The 27,848-nt window shown below is 43.3% G+C and overlaps 1 protein-coding gene across 1 annotated transcript; it reads left to right on the top strand.

Moving 5' to 3' along the window:
* Positions 1-4,896: 4,896 nt before the first annotated feature.
* Positions 4,897-27,409, top strand: ADGRF2 (adhesion G protein-coupled receptor F2). The gene is made up of 9 exons (XM_032410161.1): positions 4,897-4,968; positions 9,279-9,321; positions 10,019-10,170; positions 12,343-12,576; positions 13,712-15,073; positions 19,750-19,791; positions 22,867-22,926; positions 25,344-25,420; positions 26,619-27,409. The coding sequence occupies exons 1-8, from the start codon at positions 4,897-4,899 to the stop codon at positions 25,389-25,391; spliced, it is 2,013 nt and encodes a 670-aa protein (XP_032266052.1). The 3' UTR covers positions 25,392-25,420; positions 26,619-27,409.
* Positions 27,410-27,848: the final 439 nt, after the last annotated feature.

The following is a 27,848-nucleotide window of genomic DNA, read 5'->3' as shown; positions in this document are numbered from 1 at the left end:
GTTTTCCTGTATAAGTTATTTCTATACGACAGAGTCCCAGAAGTGTTGCAGTGCTTATCTGGGATGACTAAATCACAAAACCATTTGTATTCATTTTCACATCACTGCAAGTCAGCTTATCTTATTAACTGTTCCTTCTTGTCAGTCAAACGAATTCTGAAGGACCAAGACCTAGGAAAGGAGGCCCTTGATGTGGGACAGTTTGCTTCAGAGTGAGAAGCTTTGTCCAAGGAGGGAGATTCTAGACTGGAGCCAAAAGTGAGACCTGAACATCTGGGCACAGCAGGGGACATGACTCAGGAAAAAGACAGAAGGAATTCTGAAGGCAATTCTACTTAGTTAGTTAAGGTTATTTAAACTTCGATCTCTTTCATCTATCTATCATCTATCTATCTATCTATCTATCATCATTTTTTCCCCCCCTGGAGATGGTGATCAGCATTTCAGTCTTTTTACATCTTCAGGACAAGAAAGAGGATGGGACAGAATGATGTAGTTAAAAGAACCTGCCCAGCTCATAAAATTTTATGATGTCAAGATGAAAGTTACATGTGAAACTGTTCTGAAAGAATTAACCCCATACAAAGATCAGCTCTTTCTCCTATCAGAAAAGCCATATGACATACCAAAAAAAAAAAAAAAAATCACAGACCTGAGTTCAAATCCCAAATATGCTACTTAGTACCCGTGAAGTTCGGCGGGGTCAATTTTTAGCCCCTTAATTTTGGAACATCGTGAAAGTCACTTCAGTCTCACAGAACTACCTGATGACATTAAAAGAGTTAATGCGGACATAAGCCTGACGCAGAGTAAATAGACAATAACTATTTGTTTTATTCTCTTCTTGCCTTCCATGATGTCTGCATTCAGGTGGGAGGGATGGAGTTGGTGATTGACTAGAGGTAAAACAGCGGGATGGAGAAATGACAGACACAAAGGATCATCCACCCCTGGATACATTGAAAGTGTATTCCCACTGTTTGGGAACTTTGATAGTATTTTGCAGATCTCACTGGGAGCCTCAGCAATTTGCTACAAAACCCAATTATGGGGTGGGAGGATGGGTTGGCCTGGTGATGGGTATTAAAGAGGGCACGTTCTGCATGGAGCACTGGGTGTTATGCACAAACAATGAATCATGGAACACTACATCTAAAACTAATGATGTAATGTATGGTGATTAACAGAACAATAAAAAAATTAAAAAAAAATTGCTGCAAGTGCTAGCCGTAGACTGTCAGCTGACAGAGCTGGGGATTGAAATACTCCTGAGTGGCTGATAAAGTTCTGTCTGGAGTTTTGTTTATTTTGTTTGTGATTGCCATGAATCGTGTTCCAATACTTTTGTGTTTTCCTAATCAAGATTTCAGGGTTCAAGTTGTAGAGTTTTTCTCCAAAATCACCCTATAAAATTGCTCTGGTCTCTCTCGCTTACGTGTGTGAGTGTGTGTTTAAATTAAGCCCTGTTTGTTTCTGATGGGGCCATCCACAGATCACGCCCCAGCATGCAGCTCCCCTGCTTGTTTTCTGCCTGCTTTGTCTTTCATTAGTGAGCTGTGCCTGTTGCCAGTCAACCACGTGGCTTTGGGGTGAAGGAATCTGACATAGAGAGAGGAAGAGCTATGTCGAAATTAAATTGTTAACGTAGACGAGAATCGATAGGTGAAGTCTGGCACTTTGGAATTCTTGCTCTGATGCTGATTTGAGTAGCTTTGACTTCTAGAGTCCGCAGGTCTCTAGGGAGCAAAGCCCATCCAAGTTCCCAAACCCTTGGAGCTGCTTTAGAAGCCTCATTAGCCTGTGGCTTCCCTGAGGTGGTGAGCAGACAGGGAAAGAAGTTATCCTTGTGGTTGTTTAATTTCGAGCTGTTAGGACGTCGCTTGGAAACTGGGAGCTCATTTTGTGTTTGTTGAATAAACACATACATGAACATCTTAGGCACCTTTTTCAGATTTGGAAAGCAGACAGCAGAGAATGGGAAAACATATTCTAGTTCGGATGTTTGGAAATAGGATGCCTGCCGATCTAGCCACAGTACCCGTATACTCTACTGTTCTCCTCCACCGCCTCCTTCTTCTTCTTTATAAAGGAGAAGGGACATGTCTTCTTCCCTGAAAAAAATTGTAACATTTTGTATTTGGCACATTTTACTTTGTGAAATGTCAGCGCTGATGTAATTGCTTCATGATTTTTTGGTGTGAATCGCATGAGGTAACTGTTTTTTCAGGTGGTATGTTCTTGAGAGATAAGCCTTTCCTGAAATGAATGTCTGTAATGAATTTTTTTTTTTTTTTTTTGGCTTGGGATACATGAAACCAACATTTTTGAACATTTCTTTGAGAGAGAAGAGTTACACTCCGGCTACCCTTGCACTGCAGAAAGGTGTGGGGTGAGCAGGCGAGGGAGGTCTGAACCATTAGAGACCTGAGGCTTTTCAAAAGAAAATGGGAAGGAGGTGGGTGGCGTGGGAGTTGGGGGCGGGGGGTCAAAGATTGGATTCCTGCTGCTGTCTTGCCATGATACTTTTGGCTTCTTCCAAACTTTTTGCTTTCAAGGGACTGGAAAAAGAACTAATGATTATGGCTTAATGTCAACAAGTCTGGAAGAAAATTGATTTTATTTAAGTCCACTTTACTTAAAGAGCAGTTTTATAAGCAAAATACCAACAAAGCCAACCTTAGAAAGTGTTTCTTCCAGTTAAAAGAATTAAGAAAAAGTTCAAAATGCACCTAGAGTCCCACTGTTGTTGAAACTTGCACAAAGATAGCATTCCAGAGTTATGGTCCTCAGTTCTTCTATGACAAGCTAGTCCCAGATAGCAAAGAAGTTGCTAGGAAATTCTGGGCTCCAAAATTTTAATAGTAGCATAACTATCAAAAAAGTCCCTACCGTAAAGTCTGTGAAGGTCATTACCACATAAAGCACAAAGTGCTCATTTTGCCATGCATAAAAAACAATTAATCAAAATGCATTTTATTTTTTTTTAAGATTTTATTTATTTATTTGACAGAGAGAGAGACAGCGAGAGAGGGAACACAAGCAGAGGAAGCGGGAGAGGGAGAAGCAGGCTTCCTGCAGAGCAAGGAGCCCGATGCGGGGCTCAATCCCAGGACCCTGAGATCATGACCTGAGCCAAAGGCAGATGCTTAACGACTGAGCCACCCAGGCGCCCCTAATCAAAATGCATTTTGATAAAATTAAAACAACTACGTTTAAAATTTAAAGCAACAGGACAATAAAATATTTTTTTCAATATGACACCTTAAACTTTTTAAGCAAACAAAGATTTCATATTGATCCATCCACCTGATCTAATCATTCAACTTCTTCCCAGCCCCTTTTAAAAAATCTGTTTGAGGGTCTGGGCAGAGCAGTGCTAACCCTTCAAAAGTTTGTTGTCTTCTATCATTCCTTAAATCTTTTTTTTTTTAAAGGAGTTTTAAAGAGAAAACATTCTGTATGATGAGAATTTTAATGTAAAATTAATGTAATTCAGAAAAACATGGACTCATGCTCAGATTTTATGAAAATATGTCAACAAATTCATCAGTGGCTTTAATTTCTTTCTAATTTTGATGATTTTACCCAAAGCAGTAACTGCATTGGTGATGATTGTGGTAAGTCACTTTGGTGATTTTCATACTGGATTTTTATCCCTTTGAAAGATGTAAGTTGGAGAAAAGGAAGCCAACCTGACTGAAATCTACTTGAAACTGTGTGTCTGTCTGGGTTGCTACTAAATACATTAGAAAGTGATAAGCAACAAAGTAATCCTTGTGCTTAAAGAACTATGGACCTCCAGAAAACCCTATTAACAACAGGCTGAAACAGGCAATGTAAAATATTTTAAATAGTCATTGGATTTCAGTGAGGTAAATATTTCACTGCGGGAAATATGGTTAAAAAGACATTTTGCCTAGTCTTTAAAATAATGGTATTGTTTGCTGTAGAATTATGCATGATTGGGAGAAAGGCTACTCCTTTTTGGCTAAAAATGGTCAAATAGCAAACATCGACCATTGCAAAAGCTCCTGGCCTTTGTTGATGACACCAAGTCCTCTGAAGACTTCCATCTAAAAGCAGAGAAACATCAAATACCGTTCAAAGAGGATTTCACTCAAAATGAAAAATATTAAAATTATTAAAATTTAATACTAAAAAAATTCAACTTACGTGAGTCCTCTACAGAGCATGGACCTGATACAAATTGTCAGCTCTTCCTAACCGCCTCCCCTCCCTCCCTCCTTTCCTCTTTCTATAATGAGCATATCGTGGGCCCACCATGTGTCCAGCAATGTTCTAGGTGCCAAGGAACCATTTCAGTTTTGACATCAATTTGGACAGAAATCACAATGTCAGGACTTGGCTAAGATCAGTTTTGAAGTTTGATACCTACCTATGAAAATACAGCTCTGGTGTCAGGTGGGAGTGAGGATCACGGGCCAAGCCTGGAGCCTACTCTCCTTCCCAAGATATTTCTGGGCTGAGTTTGCACATAGGAACCCCAGCTCACCTGCTACCGTAGCCACCCACACGTTTCTCAGGCCTGCCTAACCCAGGGAGTGAACCATCATTCTGGTTGCCTGAACACGGGCTATTATTCACTGCAGCCCAGCAGGCAGCTTCCTTTGGAGGGATTCCCACAGGAGGTATCCCATTGCCTGCGCTTCCCGGGTCCAACTGTTACTCACACCTGCAGCCTCCCCGTGATCGATGGGAGGCCACAGGGAAGCCACCTGTGGGGCAGAGAAGTCTGAGTTGACCGCACGAAGGACAGAACCTAGACTTACAGGTTGACTGGGTCTGCAGGGAGAAGCTTCAAAAGCTTCAGATTGGAGACACTTTGCTTTTTCATTAATTTTTCTAGAAGCAAGAAAGGCAGCTACGTGGAAGATGATGACTCACATGCTTTGGCTGTACTGCTTCGTGTTTCTTTTGCCCACAGAGTCTTGCAGGATGTTATGCCAGGTAAGAAAAGGGAGGTGGGAGGAGAAGGCTGGTGGGAAAGCAATGGAAGCGGAAGCCCATCTGTGAAGCAGCTCCTACTTATCTGTGCTCAAGTGGAGGGAGAAGGCAGTCGTCCAGCCAGAAGAAGTTACCTGCAATGACAGGTATCCAAAACCCACTTTGGCTAATAGCCTCAAACTATTTTCTCTTTGATTTTTTCCTATGAGTTCCTGAGATGCAATGAGGCTCAAATGATTTGAGGTTGATAAACTCCTTTTTTTTCTCATATCCTTTGATGGTGAAGATTGTCATTGCTCATAACCAGGGGAGTGCTATTTCCGTGGAGGCACATGAAGATGTGGGGGTGGTGAGGGGGTGTCACAGTGACTGGGAGATACTTAATGGCAGTTAGTGGGCAGGACCTAGGAATGGTCTGGCTCAATGAAGCATTGTCCCACCCAAAATGAGATCTCTTTGAGAATCCTGAGAGTGAACGCAATGGATGGGCCGGAAGGAGGAGTGAGCCCCTCAGATAGTCAATGGTTAATCAAGGTTTAACTGGGATGAAGTTTGTAGCAATGTACTGGTTGTAAATTTTGTTGGGGCAGTGAGCCCTATGACGCTCTCTAGAATATTTTCCCTCATACCATAAGTCATTTTAATGTCCTTAACAGTTACTTACTTAAAATAAGGTGTGGAGGATCATTGAGATAGATAGATGGAGAGAGAGACATAAAACTACTTTGATATTCTTGGGAATATCAAATTATTATTATTATTGGACTACAAGATCTGGAAGGGAGCTTTGAGATCAACTGGTGAAGCTCCATCTCTTACATGAGAAGGAAACTGAGGCCCATGTCGTGGAATGTGATTTTCTTGAGGTTACATACTGATCCAGCCACAGGACCACCAAGGCAGGACCCCTGTTTCTTTAGATTCTGCTTCTTGTTCTTTCCATTGTATTATGTGCCTTCTTAGCAGAAGCCTCCTTAGGAAAGAATGACTTTGGAAATTCTTTGTAGGAGTTTCCAAATGATACTTACTTTACATTTTAAGTAGTGCGCCACTGGCTGGGAGTTTTCTCTACGACTCCCCTTCTCCCCAGCATTGAGCTGGTGCCTTGCTTTTGGGACAGGCTAAAGACTCCTTCGGAAAGACTTCTTCCAGAAAGCATCCCAACCCCACAACTTGGTTCTCCTTCCCCTCTTCATTTCCTCATCCATATTTTCCCACAAGACAGAACGTGGAGAGTAGACAGAGTCTGGGATGTTGGTTTTGTTTTCTTGGTTATTGGGGACCACCTTACAAACATTCCATACTTTTCTTCTCAATGTACAAGTTGCTGGATGCTGAGCTTCTGGGTGCTACCCCTCTCCTGACCTCCCTTCTCACTCAGGCCACTTCTCAGGTTTAGCAGATTACAGGTTTCCAAAGGGTCTTTTTCATAGTATTCTGCTGAAGATTGCAGATGTCTGAAGCTGAAGGGGCTCATACTGGAGGCCAGCCTAGAAGTGAAATGACCAGGAGGAGTTGGATGTGGATGTACTTTGGCAAGTTAATTGGGAAGAGGCAAATCAGGTCCTTCACTTAAGAAGACAGGGTTTCCAGAATTCCCTGTAAATAGCACACCATGGTCTTCTGCCCACATATCTGATTAATATAATGTGACTTCAGGAGGTTCTGTTTAATGGGCCAAGGGTTATCCAGAGTTGTTCACTTTGAAGTGCTTTATTGTGGTGTATTAGGGACCATGGCCCTCTCAAGATGGGTTTAGGGCATCACTTCCCCACACCCTACGTCCTTGCACGTGGGCTGACTTGGTGGAAAGGGCAGTGTCATAGGATTGAGAAGAGCTGTGTTCTAGACCCAGCTCTAAGAGGAACCCCCTGCATGGCCTCAGGTAAGTCACCTCTTCTATCAAAGACTCATCTTCCTTACCTATAAAATAAAAAGGTCTTTCAAAATGCAAAAAATGCCATTTTATTATTCTTGTTGGGTCAAAAGCCTTTAAGTCTTCTAGGTATATAATAAGGCTTGGATCTCTAGACTGTGAAACGAGAAGTCATTTTACATCAGTGCTTTGAAGGACATTGTATTTCACGAATCCTCGGTGATACCTTCTTCCCCTTGAACAGACCCTAAATGCTCAATTCAGATTTTCCATAAATTCTTATTGGTAGAGAAAATGGAAGATTCGGGCTTGTTTCTTGATAACATAGAGAGAAACAATATTTTGAAGGGGAAAGGGACATGAACTCCACGTGTTACTCACATAGCTAAGTCACTGCGTTTCTAGGTCCTTCCCTAGTGGTGTAGATCTTGGAATGCAAGTTGGAGAATTGGACCATGGCTCCTCCTAGCCACTAGAGAGCAAACTTCTGGCACAAAAACAGGAAATTTCAGTCTCCTTTTCGTTCTCTCTTCGCACACACACAAACACATACATGTATGCACATGTCAGTATATACATACATGTTAATACGTACACATACACACAAACATGTGAGATACAGAACTAGCTACTTAGGGGGATGTAAAGGATACAACACACAACCCATGTTCTTAAGGAACATACAATTTAACTGAAAAGATAATACGTGCATATAAAAATGGTTAGATAGTAAAGAGCAGGTAAGTGACTATGTGCATATATACAAAGCATTGAATGAGTGCTATAGTGGTATATATAATAAATCTTACAGGAGCCAGAGAGAGAGAAGGATGTATCATTTAGAACTGGATCAGGAAAGACTTCTTGGGAGGGACAAACTTGAGCTTTGTATGTCATAGATATTCAGCAAGTCCCTATTCAGAGAGTAATAATGGGAGCTAAGTCTTAAATACCGCTTACAATATTCCAGGCCCTATTCTAAGTGTTTTCCATAGGATGATCTCATTTATTCTTCATTAAAGTGCTCTGAGGTATCACACAATTATAATACTATCATTCTTACCCTACTTTATGGATAATGGAACTGAGGCCCAGAGAGATGAACTTTTCCAAGGTCTCAAGTAGTGGTATTGGGATTTGAACCCAGGTGGTCTGTTCCCAGAGTATACCCCTTGACAACAATGTGTGACTGCCAGTCTGATATGAATGGGTGGGATGAAGAGGGGTTTTTACTCAGGAGAGTGGGAAGTGCTCATGATAGGGGGAAGCCTAGATTTGGAGGAGGTTTCCTTAAAGAACAGGAATACAAAATTACAAATACAAAATTAAGGGAAAAGTGAATGTCTACTTAAATTGAGGAAAGTAATTACAATAAATTTCAAATTTTACAACAAATTTAGAAATGCTAAAGAGTTTTACATTCAGCAATTACTCAGCATTATTCAGTAATAAACCCAGTAAAATCACAGTATTTTTATTAATAAACTGCCCACATCTTTTTCTCTACATTTTTGGCTGCATACTTGCATGTCAATAATTTTATAATATTTTTTTTTCTGTAGAGAAAATAGAAAGATTATTCAGTTTTTCCTCCAGCATTGCTGATCAAATTTGTTTTTTATTATTGCTAGTTTAGAAAAATATCTTTCAGCTTCTCCCTTTCATTATTAGTAATGCCATGTAAATATGTAAGTCTGTTGTCAATTTTGGGAAAGCATCTAACAAGTTTCTTTGAAATATGAGCTGCAAGGTGTCCAGAACACTTAGAATTTTCTCGTTCTGTGACTCATTGTAAATACTATATTTTTAAGAATTGTAAATACTCTAAAAATGAATGCCACTTACATGTCGATGTCCCCATTGTAATGTGGAAATGGCTGCAAATTACATAACTCTATCCTATTAAGTTCAAACTAGATGGATCCCCAATTCAACCTTTACTTGTCCAGATTCCATAAATACCTACAACCTCTCTGGTGCTATCCATCCAAAATGAGGGAGAGTGTGAAGGAAGGCAAAGTGGAGTGGCAAAAAGTAGTGGTCCGAACAGAAGATGGTTAAACTGTTTTGCTTTGAAAATTTAATAAAATATACGATCGTGTGAACACATTGCTGGACCCTCTGTCAGTGTTTTGAAGGGGCCCATACAAGCAAGGGATTCCAAAGCTTAGCCTCCTTTAGCTTCCACGTAATTCCACCTCTGCTCTTGGTGTATTTCTTGGATAGAATGCTGGTCCTTCTTGCTGGAGAGGAAGGAGGGATCCTGCTGAGTTGCAGCAGGAGAGAAAACTGTCCAGACTGATGACAAAATGATGACATACTTCATGGTCTCGGCTGTTGGTGGCGGCCTGGCATCATTAGTCTGTGCCTAAAGTGGATCCTTGGGCTGGCATTGCAACAATTAGTTTTCATGTGGATTTTGATTTTCCCTTTCTAGGTTGCCAACAAAAGCAAGGAGAAGATCTCTGCCAGGCCACATGGTATGTTGGCAGTGGTTAGTAATCAAATGGAAGTTTTTGTTTATTTATTAGGACAGAGAGCCATGCTCAGCCCTCTCTTGATGGCATGACAGATGGGACTCCCTGATGGCTCGCATTTGGACTCTTTAGTTTTCTCATATTAAATTGTACCTTTGGCCCCTGCTCCCCTCTCCTCCCAGGACCCTCTGCACCATCCTGGCCAGAAAGTTCTTTGCCATGAACTCTTTCAATTGAGCCAGGCCAGCCTGGAGCAGTGGCCAGACCAGGGCTGTGAGAACTCATGGATGACATAACTCAACGAAGTTCTGGAGCTGAGAGCTTTCTCAAAGAACACGGGGTGCAGTGGCTTCCATACTGTGTTCTGGGGAGCTGGAGGACTGTGAGGGAGCTGTGGGGTATGAGAGACCTCATGGACTGAACGTGGGCTCTCCCTTGTCACTTCACCTGGGGAAGTTCCACTTTTATCTGTTTTATACGTTTGAGTTCTGGATAAGAGTTTGTTGGAGACAAGAGGTGTTTGTCACTGAAATAGATGATGATCACTGATCTATTTCAACCTTCCTCCACTTTGTGAAGAAAATACATCTGATGTCCACGGGGTTTATGTGTCCTCATTATGCTGACACCTTGGTGATTGGCCCATGCAGTGCAGAGCCCTGAGCTCTCCATCTCATGCTGATACCTTTTATTTCCCCAGGTGTATGTGATGGTGTCTGTGTAGACAATTCCCACTGTAGCCAACCTTGCCCTCCTGACACTCAGGGGAATATGGGGTTTTTATGCAGGCAAAAGAAATGGTACAAGATCACTGAAACCTGCCGGACTCTTAATGCCTTCAACATCTTTGAGGTAATATCCTTTTTCTCATACACAGAGGGGAGCCCCAAATTAGCAATGCATAGTGTGGTCAATAGAGAGAGGGGGAGCACGAAGCAGGGCTGGTAGGTGAGTGCTTTTTAACGTGAATAAATACCTACTCATTTTCTCTCTCTGCACAAGAATGGAAGTCCTAAATCTGGGCATCTGAAAGTCTGTGCTCTGGGCTCCCACACGCTTCATGACACAAAGGAACCTGATCCTCAGCTCAGAGCTAGAAGAGCTGTCGAGAATGATCATGGCCTACTTCTCCATCTTTGCTCTTAGCTCTTTACTACAAAGCCTCGGTCCTCAATGTACCCTTCTCTGACCAGCAGCATGGGCCACCCTGACAACTTTTATTTGTTTATTTTTTTAAAAAGATTATATTTATTTATTTGACAGAGAGAGAGAGTGAGAGAACACAAGCAGGGGGAGTGGCAGGCAGAGGGAGAGGGAGAAGCAGGCTCCCCTCTGAGCAGGGAGCCCAATGTGGGGCTGGATCCCAGGACCCCGGGATCATGACCCGAGCCGAAGGCAGGTGCTTAACGACTGAGCCACCCAGGCGCCCCTACCCTGAGAACTTTTAGATATGCAGGCCCCACCCCAGACCTGCTGAATCTGAAGCTGCAGGTTATCAAGATCCCCAGGTGATTTCTGTGCCCAGTAAAGCATGAGGAGCAAGCTGACCTAAAGGGAAGGACTTCATTATCAAACAAATGAACCTATTTCCATACATACTTAAGTAATGACACATTTTAAAAAAATCATATTTTGATAAAGAAAATCAGGTGAAATATTATTTCTTCTCTTTTTGTTTCTTTCACTCCTTTTCTCCTAGGGGCTTCACCTTTCTGAAGTTCAGCTCCTGATTCCTTCAGAGGAGTCAACGCTTTTGCATCTCTTTAGTCCTAGGGAACATTCCCCATTTGGTGGTTTTGGGGGGTGGCCAGGGGGAGTGCCAGTGGATGCTGTACCTGAAGTCCCTGACCAGACTTCCAAGGACTGCCCACCCCAGGGTGTCCATCACCGGGCCCACCCCTAATTTGAGGAATCTGGGCAAAGATACACACAGAGACCCATGTACCATATGTTTTAATATCTAAATGCTTTAAATCAAGCTTCCAGACTGCTAAGTAAAATATGTTCTGCTGGTCTCCCATCACATTCTATCCTGCACCTCCAGGGTGGTGGAAAGCCAAGGTCACATGCTCATAACCCTGAAAACCAGTGTCCCTTGGTCACCTCTCAGGCCTAGTGGTGAGCATACTGGTGGCATGCTCCATCCTTGGTAGCATAGACTTCGGGAAGAGGCCCATGCAGGCCCCGGAAGTGGGCTTGGGGTTGCTGAGCAGGGGATTTGAGTGTCTAGATGCCGGGACATGAGTTCTGAGTGGGCATATCCTCTAGGCCCACAGTCTCTTTGTCTTGTGAGGGGGCAGGCAAAAGGAGGCCAGAAAAGGGTCCTCTAAAGTAAGGGTTGGCAATTTTTTTTTTCCTGTAAAGGGCCAAATGGTTAATATTTTAGTCCCTGTGGGTCACAGGGTCTCTCTTGTGAGTATTCAACTCTGCCACTGTGGCAAGAAAGCTGCCATAGACAATACTTCAATAATGAGCAGCCTGGGTCCCAATAAAACTTTATTTACAAATATAGGCAGCCAGTCGGGGACCATGTTTGCCCCTCCTGCTCTGAAGTGTGGGACCCAGAGCCTGAATCTGTGGGACAGCCTGTTTATCACTATTTTCAGTCACTCTTTTGTGCTGGTGTCTGTTGATTCATCCAAATCTGGTTCAGAATGTCTATGTTTAAAATATGCTTAGTAAAAATAAGCTTAAATGACACTAGAAATTTATCAGATGCACAGGACATAGATACAGTGCATATACACAGAAGCGCTCTGAAGTGCTATGCTAGAGATAGCATTTGTTCTCGGCAGGGGGAGGGTTTAGGTGCAGTCAGCTGGCAACCTGGACCTCTGGTTTTCTGTTCACCTACCTTGGTATGGGGCAAGTTATCCCATAGCAAATGCGACTATGAAAATGTAAAATTGAAAAACATTTTGCGTGTACAATTGCGTGATAAGGCTATCCTAAATTTTTTTAAAGGTACTTTCATAGTCAAAGCAAAAGTAACCTAATACAAACTTTCTTTTTGCCCTTTCTTAGACAAATTCATATTCGGTTCAGCCATTCGGAGGAAATACAATAGAAAAAGAGTATGCCAGAAAGTCTGAGACCATCACAGACATGCTGATGCAAAAGTGTCCGGAGGATTTGTCCTGTGTACTCAGGAACATTCAGCAGTCTCCCCGGATCCCGGGAAACATCGCTGTCATCGTGCAGCTCCTACACAACATATCCACGGTGCTATTGACGGGTGTTGATGAGGCGAAGATGCAGGTGAGTGACCTTGATTTGGTAGAATGACATTTTGGTGCAAAGGAATGCAGGTTCGCTGGAGTATTCTGTGGGCTTTTTAGGGTCTTTCACATCGGTGTCTGTGATGCTTGGGTAGCAAATGCTCAATAAATGTTCACCACAGAATAAACAAGGGAAAATGGAAAAGGTGAACACAACCAATACGCATTTAGAGACAGAACTTACTGGGTGCTGGGTCCTACATGGGAATCTTTTCCAACGTTCATTTCGGCTACTGAACACCTCTAAGAACCATTCTGGTTCTGCAGAGAGTCTTTTCCTACTCTCATTTGTGAGTCAGAACAGGCTGCTAAAATGGAAAATAGCCGCATGCAAAGAAAACAGCCACACATGTCTGCTGCAGACGTGTGAGGTGGACCTGGATTCACTTCTTTTATTTTTGATCTTTGAGGCAGAGGAGAAAAAGGAGGTTCAGCCTCTGGTGTCAAATTTCGATTTGCTATGTTCCTGTCCAGGGTCCTGCATACAGTTGGGACTTAATAGATGTTCGTTGCATGATGGGTCCTCTGAGCAGGGTAGGCAAGTGGCTGGCTTCACCACGGTGTGAAGGGAAACTGATGATGTCAGTGAGCTTGGGGAAGGCTGCCCACTTGCCTGCCTCACAGGGAGACGCTTCATACATGACATGAGGGCAATTCCTTCCTCGCTCTATTCTCCGGCTCAAACTTCCGTGGCCTGCGAGTACCCTGGGGATCTCATTACGATGCTGATTCTGATTCACTAGCTCTGGGGTGGGCCCCGAGATTCCATACTTCTTCTTCTTTTTTTTTTTTTTTATAGATTTATTTATTTGAGAGAGAGAGAGCACGAGTGGGAGGGGCAGAGGGTAAGAGAGTCTTAAGCAGACTCCATGCCCAGCAAGAAGCCCCACACGGGGCCTGATCCCAGGACCCTGAGATCATGACTCAAGCCGAAACCAAGAGTCGGAAGCCCAACCGACTGTGCCACTAGGTGCCCCGAGATTTCATACTTCTAAGAAGTTCCCAGGGGATGCCTATGCGGCTGGCTGGCGGACCACACTTTATAAAAGTGAACCCTGACTGTTCTGGCAGACTCGGGTGGTGGCTCAGTACTAATGCTGCTCCTTCGTTGGCAGAGTTACAGCGTCATGGCCAACCACATTCTTAACAGCAAAAGCATCTCAAACTGGACCTTCATCCCCGAAAGAAACAGCAGCTGTGTCTTGCTACACTCGGTCAATTCCTTTGCAAGAAAGCTATTTATAAGTAAGTATCCCATTGACATATCAGACGTCTTCATTCATACTACGGGCACCACCATATCCCGAGACAACGCTGGGAAGAATTTCACTTTTTCAATGAGAATTAATGACATGGGCAGTGAGGTCACTGGGCAGGTGCTGATCGGTAGAGATGAACTTCAGAACGTGCCCGCTCCTTCCCAGGCCGTCAGCATTGCATTTCCGACTCTTGGGGCCATCCTAGAAGCCAGTCTTTTGGAGAATGTCACCGTCAATGGGCTCGTCTTGTCTGTCATTTTGCCCAAGGAACTTAAAAGAATCTCGCTGATTTTTGAAAAGATCAGCAAGTCGGAGGAGAGGAGGACACAGTGTGTTGGCTGGCACTCCCTGGAGAGCAGATGGGACCAGCAGGCCTGTCAAATAATTCAAGAAAACTCCCAGCAAGCTGTTTGCAAATGTAGGCCAAGCAAGTTGTTTACCTCCTTCTCCATTCTTATGTCACCCCACATCTTGGAGAGCCCGATCCTGATTCATATCACGTACATAGGCCTGGGCATCTCGATTTGCAGCTTGATCCTTTGCTTGATCATCGAGGCCTTGGTCTGGGGCCAAGTGACGAAGACAGAGATCTCGTACTTACGCCACGTGTGCATCGCCAACATCGCGGCCACCTTGCTGATGGCTGACGTGTGGTTCATTGTGGCTTCCTATCTTAGTGGTCCTGTGACACACCACAATGGGTGTGTGGCAGCAACATTTTTTGTTCATTTCTTTTACCTTTCTGTGTTTTTCTGGATGCTTGCCAAGGCACTCCTTATCCTCTACGGAATCCTGATTGTTTTCCATACACTGCCCAAATCAGTCCTGGTGGCTGCTCTCTTTTCAGTCGGCTACGGGTGCCCTTTGCTCATTGCTGCTGTTACGGTTGCTGCCACTGAGTCCAGCAAAGGCTACCTACGACCTGAGGCCTGCTGGCTCAACTGGGACATGACCAAGGCCCTCCTGGCCTTCGTGGTCCCAGCCCTGGCCATCGTGGTCGTAAACCTGATCACAGTCACACTGGTGATTGTCAAGACCCAGCGCGCTGCCATTGGCAGTTCCATGTTCCAAGAGGTGAGAGCCATTGTGAGAATCAGTAAGAATATCGCCATCCTGACACCGCTGCTGGGGCTGACCTGGGGATTCGGGATAGCCACCGTCATCGATGACAGCATCCTGGCCTTCCACATTATCTTCTCCTTGCTCAATGCGTTCCAGGTAAGTCTAGGTGCTACTGACCCAGTACTAAGTGGGAGAATTCAGGAAGAAGCTTTGTCATCCGGAGCTTCTGCAATGATATTTCTTTATAAAAGACAACAGATTCGGGGTAACGTATTGAGTCAGGAAATAAGCTATTTTTCCCCAGAAAGGCCTGGGTTCAAATCTTGACTCTCTCACTTACTAATGTGTAATGATCTCTTAAGATACTTGCTTAACTTTTCTGAGCCACATTTTTCTCACTTATAAAATGGGTATAATACTGCCCACCTTATAACGGTGTTAGGAAAATGAAATAAAACACCAAATAGGAAAGCACCAAGTACCAAAATGACCTAAAGATCATAAAACAACGGTAAGGCTGAGCTCCTACTGTTTAGAAATTAAACATCACCATTTCCCCCAAATCCAGGTACCTAACTGGAGGTATTAAAATGTGCATCTTTATTATATTTCTTTCCATTTAGAATTTTTAATTCCCATTGGAAACCATCTTATTTTAATGAGGCAAGTCATACAGAGTGATATTAAAGAGAGTTTCTTTTCTCTCACCTCTATGAATTAAGCAATGTTCACAGTTTCATGTGTCTCCTTGCCAAATTTTTATGCTTATATAAAAATATATTTTGACATAATATAGGGGTTAAAAATATACATTATTATGTACCTTACTTTTTCACTTAAAAATACATAGTAGCCTCTTATGAGGTTACTATGTATAAATATGTCTCTTTAATGACTGTATAGTATTTCATATTCAATAATTCCTTACTGAAATTTGTTTTTTTTTCATTTTTTTCTGTCATTGTGTACCAATGAGCCAAAGTTTATTCTACTGAATATTAAATATGTAGATAGGAACTAATTGATAAGAAAGCTTTGATTTTTCTAATGACCTTTAAAATAATCCTTTTTTCTGAATGTAGGCTTATTTGAAAATAAATGTTTTACCTGATGGATAATAGAGATTTGAAGTCAAATATTTTCTCCTTTTTCTCTTTCAAAAATGATTTCATTTTATAATAAGCATTTTGATGCCTTGGTGAACAAGGTTAATAATAATAGGGGTGCCTCATCTTTTGAATCTCTATTTTTATGCATTTCTATAGGAAAAAGATGAAGTGTATCCAACATTTTTTGTATAGCTTTTACCCATGTTTATGCAGCTAGTCACGGATAGAGCTGGGATAACCACCTAGTGTTCTCAAATTTCTGTTCAGCGTATCCCATGGCTGTCAGGAGCCCTTAAGGAGTTCATGTATCTACTCCTCTGCATTTCCCTTTCCTCGTCTCCCCAGGGGCCACCTTGCCTGTGAGTTTTGTTCTGGACTAGGCTGTGTGCATTTGCATTTTGGTACCATGAGCTCCTTTACCTGTGGTGACAGGATCAATCTGTAATTTCAATTCAGTTTCTGCCTTGACTCCTGCCAAGGAGGGTGGAGCTCATCTAAATGCTGGTACTGATGGAGGTGAGGAGCTGAGAGCGGGGTGTGGGTGAAGGGTAGACCCTGGGGCAGGCCATAGGCACTGGTGTGTTGGGGCTGGTGTGTACTGGCTCAAGAGAAAGGACTTCTATTTTCAGGAGTTTTGCCAACTGACCTCATTAAAAATTAAATATGTAAACTTGTAATTAAATAAAACAAAGGTTTTGTGTAAGGTCCTACATCCTCAAAAGGCATTACTTACTAATTATTTGTCAACACTTTCCTATGCTCCTGAGGTTATTTGCATCTATTGTATCTGTACGGGGGAAACACTGTATGATGATGTGTCCGTCGCTTCCTAACTCCACGTTTGGTGATGTCGCATTGCTAGATTTAAACCAGCCAGTGTGGGAGTATTTAACCATGGAGACTGGCAAGTGCTACAAATTAGGAGAGCTGGTTATTGCTATTTACCAGCATGTCAGTGGGCCAGGGCATCCTCGGGATGCCCAGTGTGGGAGGAGAGAAAGGAGAGCCATCAATCTGCTGAGGTGGGGGACACAATCAAGCAAGAGGAAGGAAGCAGGACAAGCAGAATCCTAGGATGAACCAAGATGAGGGGCGCTGATGGAGCAGACAGAGAAAAGAGACCCCTGAACACATGGCGAGGTCCAGAAGATATAGGAGAAAGACTCTTCTGGAGGTTTCCCGGTCCTAGCCCTGTTCCACTGGTTTTAAAGCTCAAACACCCCCCTCCCCACCCCCTTTGCTAGGGAACTATTAGTCTGTAGTCAGTTGCTGACTTGACTGCTTACTTTGTAATCCACAACTCCCGGTTGGTATCCTCTCTTGTATTTACTGAGAGTAACTGTGGGCCGGGTAAGGTTTTGGGGACCCCCTCATAGCTGTTTTGGTGGGAGAAAAGTAAATGTCTCAGTCCATTTGGGCTGCTATAACAAAAACACCAAGGATTGGGTGGCTTTCAAATAAACAGAAATTTATTTCTCACAGTTCTGGAGGCTGGCAAGTCCAAGGTCAAGGCACACACAAATGCAGTGTTTGGAGAGAGCCTGCTTCCTGCCTCATAGACGTATAACCATCCTCTTGCTATAACATCACATAGCAGCACGGGCAAGGGAAGTTTCTGGGGTCTCTTTTAGAAAAGCACTAATCCCTTTCATGAGAGCTCCACTCTCATGATCTAATTACCTCCCAAAAGCATGCCTCCAAATACCTTCACATTGGGTGCTAGGATTTAACAGATGAATTTTGGCGGGGGGACACGAACATTCCTTCCATAACAGTAAAGCATATATTTTAAAATTTTGGAGAATACCTTGAGATTTATCTGCTCAAATTGTGCTTTATTTACTAAAAGAAATACAAAGAAGCTGCTACCAGTGAATTTTTATCAATCAGACACTAAACCCTTGATTAATAATTTATCCACATTTTCTGAATGATGTTTTGTGTAACTTTTCCCAGGGTGGGACCAATGAAAAGTGGAATATTTCCCTGTTACATATTTATGACTGTACGAATGCAGGTTGCATAATAAAGCCATTAAACACACACACACATGTGGACACAGGCACACACACAAATAAATACACAGAGACACCACATTTGCTGACAGTTTTGTGTCAAGCATTATGCTAAATTTTGCAGATATGAATATACTTAGTTTAGCCTCGAGAAATTGAAAATCTTATAAGGAGAGAAATTCCTCTTCGTCCTTTAGCCAGAGGAATGTATTTTTTGGAGGAAACAGGCTAAAATTATGGTTCCTAGATATTTAAAAAATTTAATTCTTAGGCAAAATTCATGGAGATTCTGATTTAAAAATGTATTCCTAGTACTGAAACCAGGCCTGGATGTATTTGTCCCAAACATCTTTATACAAATGACACTTTGTAACCTAATGGACCGTGCTATCTATGACATTTTCTTGGTAGACACAGTGACAGATTTCAATAGTTATCTTGCAGGCTAAGAGTGTCACACAGAAAAGCAATCCCATAGAAGCTCTCCAAGCTTTGGAGTGCTTACTGGACTGGCTGAATGGCTAGGTATATTTAGTATGTTTGGGGGGAATGGATGAGTTTTATGGCCAGCACCAGTCTCTGTGAAATCCTCCACCTCTCAGGTAAGCTTTTTTACAAATAGAGGTAGCAGTGGGTTTGGTATTGTTCCTGCTGAGGACCACCGGGGTGCAACATCTTTATGGTGCCATTTACATTAAACCCATGTGTCTTAATAGACCTCTGCCTGGGTAAGGGTTAACATTCCATTATGAAATCGAAGCAGCTTAACAAGGTGATGTCTTGTTAGCCAAAGGTCTTTATCTCATTTCTCCTCTCAGGTGAGCCGGGACCTGAGTAACCACACCTTCAGGAGAAACTGTCTAATGAATGTTGCAATCGATCACATTTTGAAAGTTGAATCTCTGAGTTTCTTTCTCCTTGTCTGAAAATGGGACAAATATGTTTCCTTCCTTCTTCCAGGGTGGTTTGGGGCCAATTCAAAGGGACTGTACCTAGAGAGGAACAGCTTCCTTTTGACTTGAATGGGGTCTGTGTTTGGATGGATGGTAAGGGATCTGAGAGCTAAGTAAGTCCCTCCATGTCCTCATATTTGGAGCATCTGTTTCTGAGCACACATTATGTGCTTCGCAGCTCAGTCTGTTTTGGGTCTTAGTCTTCTGAGGGTCCATGCACTTGATTTTTCTTTGCAAGTTTTATAACAATCTTTGGCTGTGGATGGGGAAGGAGGTTGAGAGTGTTAACAGAAGCTGAGCATAGCCACTTCTGCTTTTTTTTTTCTGTGGAAGTTTCTTTCCTTATAGTTTGTCCAAGGATTGCAAGGTTGCTGTCCATGGCTGAACATCTCCTCTAGCTCTTGCTCAGACTATTATATTCTGGTGAGATATACATTGTGGTGAGCTCCTGATAAATGCAAAACACTTTTATTTTGCCCAATTTAAGAAGAAAATCCCATCATCTGGTATGGATCATGGACCTTAGTCTGTTTGATTTACTGAGGTATCCCAAGTGTCTGGCACATGGAAGATGCTCAGTCAAAATTCGTCAAATGGATGAATCTAGGTGTTGTGACCTTAAGAGAGTCAAAGATTTAATAAATTGTTTTTATTTTAGGTGGTTTTTTTTGTTTTGTTTTGTTTTTTTACCAGAATAGGAACTGATGAGTACTGGTATTTAAAATGGCTCTTCTTCCCTCTTCTGTCTTTCTCAGGGCTTCTTCATCTTGGTGTTTGGAACAATCCTGGATCCCAAGGTATTGTAAATTCTTCTTCTTCTTCTTCTTTTTTTCATTATCAGTACTTGGCCCTGAAATCCTCACTTGTAAAGACCACTTATTGAGCATCTTTGACCTCAATCATTTGCACACGGCATCGCTCTTCTTTATGATGCAAGTAAAATCGACCCTCTGGCAAACTCCTATGGAGCTAAGCATTTTATGTACGTCAGCTCTAACCCTTAAAACGATCTTGGGTATTCTTATTTTCAGTTTTATGGATGTGGACACCGAGACTCAGAGTGATTAAACTTGCCCATGAGCTCTACGGAAACCCACTCTAACAAGTTGAAGCAGAAAGAGGATTTATTAAGTCTCATATCATCTTCGGGAAGGTCTCTCTGGCTTGGAGGCTCGGAGGCTACACGCCAGGGACAATTCCCGATCTAGAGCACAGAACTAGACCCCAGGGCTCCTCCCACTTCCCTGGGCACAGATAGCACAGCTCACCAGGCCCACGTCAGGCAGCAGATGCTGAGCTAGAATTGCTGTTCCTATTGTCTTGGAGGTCGCCGCCACCTAGCCTGCTGGGGTCCACTGGCACCTGCTTCTTTGCACTGTCATGTCTGATTGGCTGAGTCCAGGTCAGATGGCTGCACCTCCGCAGCAGGGGAGGTTGGGACAGTGAGTGCCACCTTAAAGAGCAGGCGACTTAGGGAAGGGAATTTTCCAATTGCAGATTGAGTGTGTATAGGTGGTGAAACTAAACATGCATGAAATATCAAATGTTTCCTCAGGCTTCTGAGATCACCCTCTTTCCTCTGTACTGTGCTGCTTCCTAGAGTGAGCAAAGGAAACAACTCTCTCAAATGTAGATGCAAACACCTTCACTTCAGGGTTGATTTTTAATTAATTAATTAATTCTATTATTAAGTTAATAGCTGAGGTTTATGAAAGAGGCATTTCACACTGGTCCTTTATCTTGTTATTAGAATAACATATCGACCTAATAAAAATTATTTAGAGGTGGTAGAGTATTAGTGTTTCAGTCTTTCTATTTCTGTGTACTAATTCTGCGCCACTGGGGGAGTTCCTTAATTCTCAGGAACCCAGATCCTCCAAACGGAAAGCAGAGATAATGATGATTTTCCTGCCTCTTCTGCTAGATCCTGGTAAAGAACAAATGTGATTGTGCAAGTGACAAACACAGAGAGCATTTAAGGTAGTACACAGTTGTATACCATATGATTATTTTTTTTATTAATCATAATACCACAACTAGTATTTATTGTCAGAGCATCAGCAGCAGCATTATTACTTATTAATTTACCAGGTGTCATGAGATGTGCAAAGAACTCTAAGACATAGAATTTCTATCAAGATCAAAACCTCTTACATTTAACATTATAGTGTAAAAGGTCAAGATTCAAAGATGTCACAGGACCATACATGATTAATTGACATAAAGTTGTTTATGCCAGTAATCCTCACATTTTTTTTAGGATCAGTAAAAGGCAGTGAACATATGTCCCCAGATGGGTTTATTATCAATTTACAAAGTATGTATTTTGCACGTTATGAAACATAAAATTTAAAAAGGATGAGAAAGAAAGAGATGTAAATAGAAGGTCCAGGTTGTCTCCCCATATCCCCATGGACCCTTGAGTGCACAGCCCCCAAGTCCCAGGGAGTGCTTCTCCCCCTCTGGATCCCGTGTGTGACAAAGAATACCGCATTTTCTGGGAAGCGTGAAGTCACTTTGAGCTGGAGGAGTTTGGTACCTCTTAACTGTGAAGGCCTTGGAAGGTGAATGACATTTTATGAAGTAGAAGGGAAGATGGAATAGAAATAAGACAGCGCCTGCATTCAGCACGAGAGATGTAGGGAAAATGATAGGTTGGTCTGGAGTCTGGGCACATGAAGTCAAGTCTCAGTTCTTCTCAGGAGTCAACTGACTTTGGATGTCACTTCATCTCCTGCTCTTACTGTCTTCAGTTGTAAAATGGAAATAATAGTATCTATTTTACAGGATTATTTCTTGAATAAAATGAGATGATAGGCATGAAAAGTGCTTTAAAGAGTTTTTAAAAAAATATGAATATAAAACAAAATATAATTTAAGAAACAAAATGTATTTGATATATTAATAAATTACTTAATATATAAGCATGCCTTATTAACATTATATTAATTTATATTATTATATATCATGTTAGTATTAACATACAATATATCATATATTATTTATATTATTTAATACATAAGCATGCTTTATTAGTATAGTATATCAATTTATATTATTATTGATTACATTAACATACAATATATAATTATATATGTGATATATTATTTAATATGTATTAAATATATTTACATTTCATATCTATATTTATGTGAAATCTATTTAATATATATTTAAAAAACAAAATATAATTGTTATTTATTACTCTTATTTTCCTCATTCCATGGACTTTTGCTGTGTTGCATAGGATTTTTTTTTTTTAACTATGGATTGGCCTCTAGAAAGGGTTGTTTTTTTTTTAAAGATTTTTTTTTTTAAAGATTTTATTTATTTATATGAGAGAGAGAGAGCATGAGCAGGGGCAGAAGGGCAGAAGGGCAGAGAGGCAGAGGGAGAGAGAGAGAAGCAGGCTCCCCACTGAGCAGGGAGCCTGACGCGGGGCTCCATCCCAGGACCCCGGGATCATGACCTGAGCCCAAGGCAGACACTTAACCGACTGAGCCACACAGGCGCCCCTAGAAAGGGGGGTTCAAATAACAGACAAGCTATGGGAAATGTCTAACTATTCAAGTGCTCCAAAAACCTACTCCCAAAGTGAAATCAAAGATTCCTCCAACTTGTGGCAAACTATATTTCGTAGCCATGGGTTCTACCCTCTGAGTCGGAGTCTCCTGTGCCAGCCTCATCTCCTTATGTCTCTCCCTCTCCCCACCTTCTCCTGAAGCACTCCTTCCAGTTGCTCACCCCAACACATCCCACTGCCAGGGCCTGGCTGGTCACACCCTCTCTCACCAGAGTGTTCGCCCGGCCTGAGCACCTGTGTTGACTTCTCATAATCTTTTAATTCTTAACTCCTTTTGTTCTCTCTCCAGATAAGAGAAGCTTTAAAGAGTCGAGTAACTTCTGCAAAATGGGTCTCCAGAATATCTGAGGTAAAGCCTTCATACTCGTTATTGCATGTGGAGGGTTCCTAAAACTGTCACCCCAACGCTCTGTGGTACGGGTGTTTCCGAAGTGCCCCGTGAGCACCTCTTTGAGCTGTTCAGATTCTTTCTGGAGTAGTGGCACCACAGCCAAAGAGAGGAAAGCAGACTTAGATGCATTTAGAAGAGAGTGGCCAGGCAGGGGATGGGGGTGGGGGCTTGCTGCGGGGGGCAGACCTCAACCTAGGCAGCAGGGGAGCAAGACCCTGCCGAAGCACAGAAATGGGAGCAGAGAAAATCTGATCTTCCTGTGACAGCCTGCTCCTTCTCTCTGACTCCAGTTGGCTGAGCCACATACAAAGTGAGGAAGTCCAGGGAAACAAATTCTGCAGCTACACAAAGAACTTCCTAATAGCTTGATTTTCAAGAGGGGCTGGTTGCCACGGTTATTGGAGATGTAAAGGAAGGCTGGGGCCGGCTCAGCAGTGTGGTAGGGAAGGCTCTCCAGTCTAGTAGCATACACGCCCTTTCCTTGACCTTCACTCGCACAGTGCAGAAACCATGTATTGTTACGCCAAGCTTCGACCCCTCAGCTGTTCTGAGTGAGGGAAACATGGGAAAATGTTTGGATGGCAGCAAAAGGGGCATCAGCGTTGGCCCAGGGGACAGTTCCAATCACAAGAGAAGAGGCAATGTGGAGTTTCCCACGCCAACGTTGGATGGGATCCATACCCACGGTAGGGCCACACCCTGTGGCCCTGAGTAGCAGCACTGCCCCACCCCGTATCCCTTGCCTTTCTAGTCTCTCCTTTGATTTCCTTCATCCCCCTTTTACCTTCCCTCCTTTCTCTTCCCTTTATTTTCCTAGGTCCTTTGGTGTTACTCCTACCCAAACTTGGTCCTTGGTCTCCAAACCTGGGGGATGGTTGACCCCTCCATATCCTTTCCAGCTGAAATTTTAAAAAGCTACATTTTACTGAGAATAAACATCAATAGTGATTTAAAGCAGTGGATCTCAACCTTAGCCAAAGATTGCAGTCAGGTAGGCAGCTTCCAATCATGTTGCCTGAGTCCCACCCCTGGAGAGTCTTACTGGATTGGTCTGCGGTGTGTCTGGGAATTTTACAAGCTCCCGGGGTGGTTCTAATGTAGTCGAGGCTGGGACCCTCTCATCCACGCCTTCCTGAAGTACCTAGCATTGTACATGTTTGCTCTGACCAGACTGCCTGGCGGAAGTACACCGCCCCCCCTCCAACCAGTGCCTCACTGGTCTGCCTGGTGCTCTCCCAGAGGCCGGGCGCTTGCAATCCCTTCTGATTTGGCATGGCTCCTTTCTGATGGGATTTCAGTACGATCCATCCAGCCATACAGGGCTACTCCACCTTTCAGTGCTATCCAGAAATAGTCATTTGGCCCATTTCCCTTGGTGTTTTTACATAAAAGATAAGTCAAGATTATACCCAGAACTTTATCATCAGTTTGTTTGTTGTTGGAGTCCGTGGTTTTCAATGCGGGCTGCACCTTAGAAACACCTAGAGAACTTTTAAAAAATACCACATACACCCAAGAAAATTTAAACCAGAAACTCTTGGGGTTAGGGCCTGTCACTTTTTAAAAAATTTTTCATTTATTTATTTTTAAAACTCCCCAGTGAGTCTGATGAGCTGCCAGGGCTATGAACCACGGGTCTAGGAACTGGGTAAATTTATGCTAACTTCTTGCAGTCCTTCCTCTGCCCACTAGCTTTAGGCTCTTGCAAGTCAGTTCCCCCTCAGAGGAAGTAGGCTTATCATCTGTCTTCTCTCCTGCCTTGTAGACCTGGGCTCCCTGTGTAGCAACCTCCCACAGGCCAGACTGAACTCTGTCCCCTCGCAGTACCTGCCTGTGGGGTGTCAGTCCTGGCTCCCCATACCCAGGATACGAAATGTGCTTGTCTGAGTTCTTTTTACATCCAGTGTGGTGCGTTAGTCTATGCTCATGTGGGGATCATCCCACCGGCAAGTTAACGCATTACCTGTCTTAAGCAACATTTCCCGAAAACACGAGGCTGTTTTAGACTCAGGTGCATTATAAAAGGATGACTGTAACATGGAAGGTTCCAGCAGGTCAGCTGAGGAGAGCTGTTTGAGGGCTAGGAGGCATTCTAGTGTTGCTTGGTCTCTCCACGCCACTCACCTGCCTCCTCCCACCTCCCTCCCACACTAGAGACCCCTCAGGCGAGAGAGCCAGGCCAGGCTCGGGTGGAGGAGTCCTCACACCAGCCTGTTCCCATGTTGTCAGCAGTGCTAATATAAAGCAGGAGGGGTTGGAGTGAAAGGATAAAATCAATTGCTGTAGGTCACCATTCTCTATGTGCTTTGAATAATTGTGATAATCGAAAACGGACTAATGATGATTAAGTGCAATTGTACTTTTGTCATCAACAGAACCTTTCTACTGATTTCTCTTGTCACCCCACCAAAGGGCCAAGCTAACAAACCCGGCCATACTCCTAACTTGGGAGGTGAGTGCGAAGGAAGGGGGTTCTCAAAGACATGCCATCTGTATGACCTTTCTTTTAAAAACATCACAATGTGAGTCGTGATTAGGAATGATTTCTTTCTTGATTGAAAGGATTCTTACACAATCCATTCTCATCTAGGTATGGTTAAAGTTGTGTTCACACTTCTAATGGTTGCACTACTGAAATTTTTGTTGTTGCTGTAAAATAATGAGGCGTATCTGAGAATGGTTGTAAGTCAGCCTGAGTGTATTTTGGGGGGCAGTGAGCAGAGGTGCCAGTTCTCTGTGGCTGCCGCCCCCTCCCCTCTCTAGTCCCCCATCCCCAGGGTGTGAGATCAACAATATCTGCACATATCCCATTGTGGCCCCTCTCTTTCCCTAGTGTGAAAAGATCAAGGAATTATCATAAACATTATCTGTGACAGGCCTCAGGGATAATGTAGAAGTTCACTCACTTTTGAGGTAATGTCTGAGAGACAGAGACATAGAAACAGAGGGAAGGGGGAAACAGAAGTACAGAGACACTGAGGGGCGTGGTGACTCTGGGTTGTAAGAGAGCCACCCAGATATGTGGACATGTGCAGACAAGTCTTCCAATCCTCCGTGTCCGTGTCTCTATAGATCTAGAGAGAGAAGATCAGACAGGGAGATGGAGACACCCACCACAGGATACCCACATTCACAGTGAGTCAGAAAGACACAGAGAGAGGCCAAGGGTTACAGAGAGAGACCCAGAAAAATATAGAAAGAAACAGAGATGTATAGAGAGACTGAGGCTCACTCAGAAACACACAGAGAGTGACAGAGACAGAGCAGAGGGAGATGCAGAGAGAGGCGCTCAGAAATCCAGACAGAGCCTCCCTCCTCCACCCCAGTACATCGGGGCTCCAGTATGCCGGTGTGGCTGAGACTTTCTGTGGCAGCCCAGGGCCTTGTACAAAGAGAGGGGTCTTTTCCAAGAGGAAAGGAAGTGGTCCAGCTTACAGAAAGACAAGGTTTGTAATTCAGTGTTTGTAGGCAACAGAAAACCAGCCTATTCCCTGGATTCCAGAGTGACTTAAAAGACTCCCATTTGCCCAGGGGACTCAACCCAAAGGGGCTTATTGTTCCAGAAAGAGTGAGCCCATAATGCAGCTGTTGTGAGGCTTTGGGTTCTTGCTGCTTGTACATTAAAGTTGTGATTTTCTGTTCTTGAGAAGGTCATACGTTCCAGGAATGGCAGAGCCCCGGGAAAAATGTGCTTCTTCCCGTCTTCTTGCCTCCGGGGAGTATGAAGGAAGCCTCCCATGCTGTGGTGCTGATGGAAGAGTGCATGAAGTATGGGAAGGATGGAAGGCCCCCCTGGCTAAGCTGTTCTTCGCTGCTAAACATTTCTCCCCAACAACTGTCAACATACATGCATATATGCCATGCCAGGCATCCACAAGGGAACAGAAAGACAAAATGAGCCGCAGCAGGACCTTGGTCCTGTTGGAGCCTCCAGCTCCATGCTGTCGGGTTATGTTTATCCTCAGGACAAGAGTCTGGTTCATCTTGGCCAAGGTGGCCTGGGATGTCACCTGGCTGGTTTCTGTGGGTTGCTAAGGAGGGGCCCTCATGAATAGTCACCAAGAGTTGGGCTGACTCTAAGTAGGTCATTGCTCGTTCTGTGTACAAAAGGAATCCAACTGCCAGCATAGTCCACCTGTCCAAATTTAAATGGATTGCACAGTTAGCCTGGCTTGGGCTTGGAGGAAAGTTGGCCGTGAGCCAAGTGAAAAACAGAGCTTTTGAACCAGAAAGATGCTCGTTGTAAGTTATGGAGCCTGGAGCCTGGAGCGATGGGTCATACCTAATCCAGGCTTGAGCCAAAGCTAGAAACCCAAGTCTGCAGGCTTCCAGCTCTGGACTTGCTCCTCAAGACACGGAACCACTGAGAGACTCTGTCTACTCTGATGATGTAAGATTAACCCTCACCAACAATATGTTTTTTTGAAACCAGTGATGAGGAAGGGAGACTATCATATTTCAAGCACAGAGCTGCTCATTTTCTTAACCTTGTAGGTAAACAAATTCGATGTTCAAACAAGGAGCCCCCCGACAGGAGAGCAGTGCAATAGGTAGAAGCTCCTTTGGGGGTGGGGGGGAAGCTCTTTTATAAAGCAGGCACCCAGGCTGATGCATCAGAAGGAAATGAGTGGATAAAGGAAAAGGGGGCAGTGAATAGCCCCTAATTATCCTACCAAGAAGCCAGTGTTAATGATGTTACATTACAAAAGGGAAAGTGAGACACACTTTGTGAATGAGGGGGTCTCTCTCTTCCTTTTTTACTGTAAAAAACTTTCTCTAAGTAAGGAAGCTTGAAAAAGCAAAAAATATAACAAGTCAATCAGAAGGTAGAAGAATACATCAACCTGCAGGTAAGTCATCTTTCGAGTGGCATTGCTTAT

Source organism: Phoca vitulina, unplaced genomic scaffold, assembly GCF_004348235.1.
Source record: "Phoca vitulina isolate PV1807 unplaced genomic scaffold, GSC_HSeal_1.0 scaffold11, whole genome shotgun sequence".
Taxonomy (NCBI): domain Eukaryota; kingdom Metazoa; phylum Chordata; class Mammalia; order Carnivora; family Phocidae; genus Phoca; species Phoca vitulina.
This window is presented reverse-complemented; position numbering and strand designations above follow the sequence as displayed.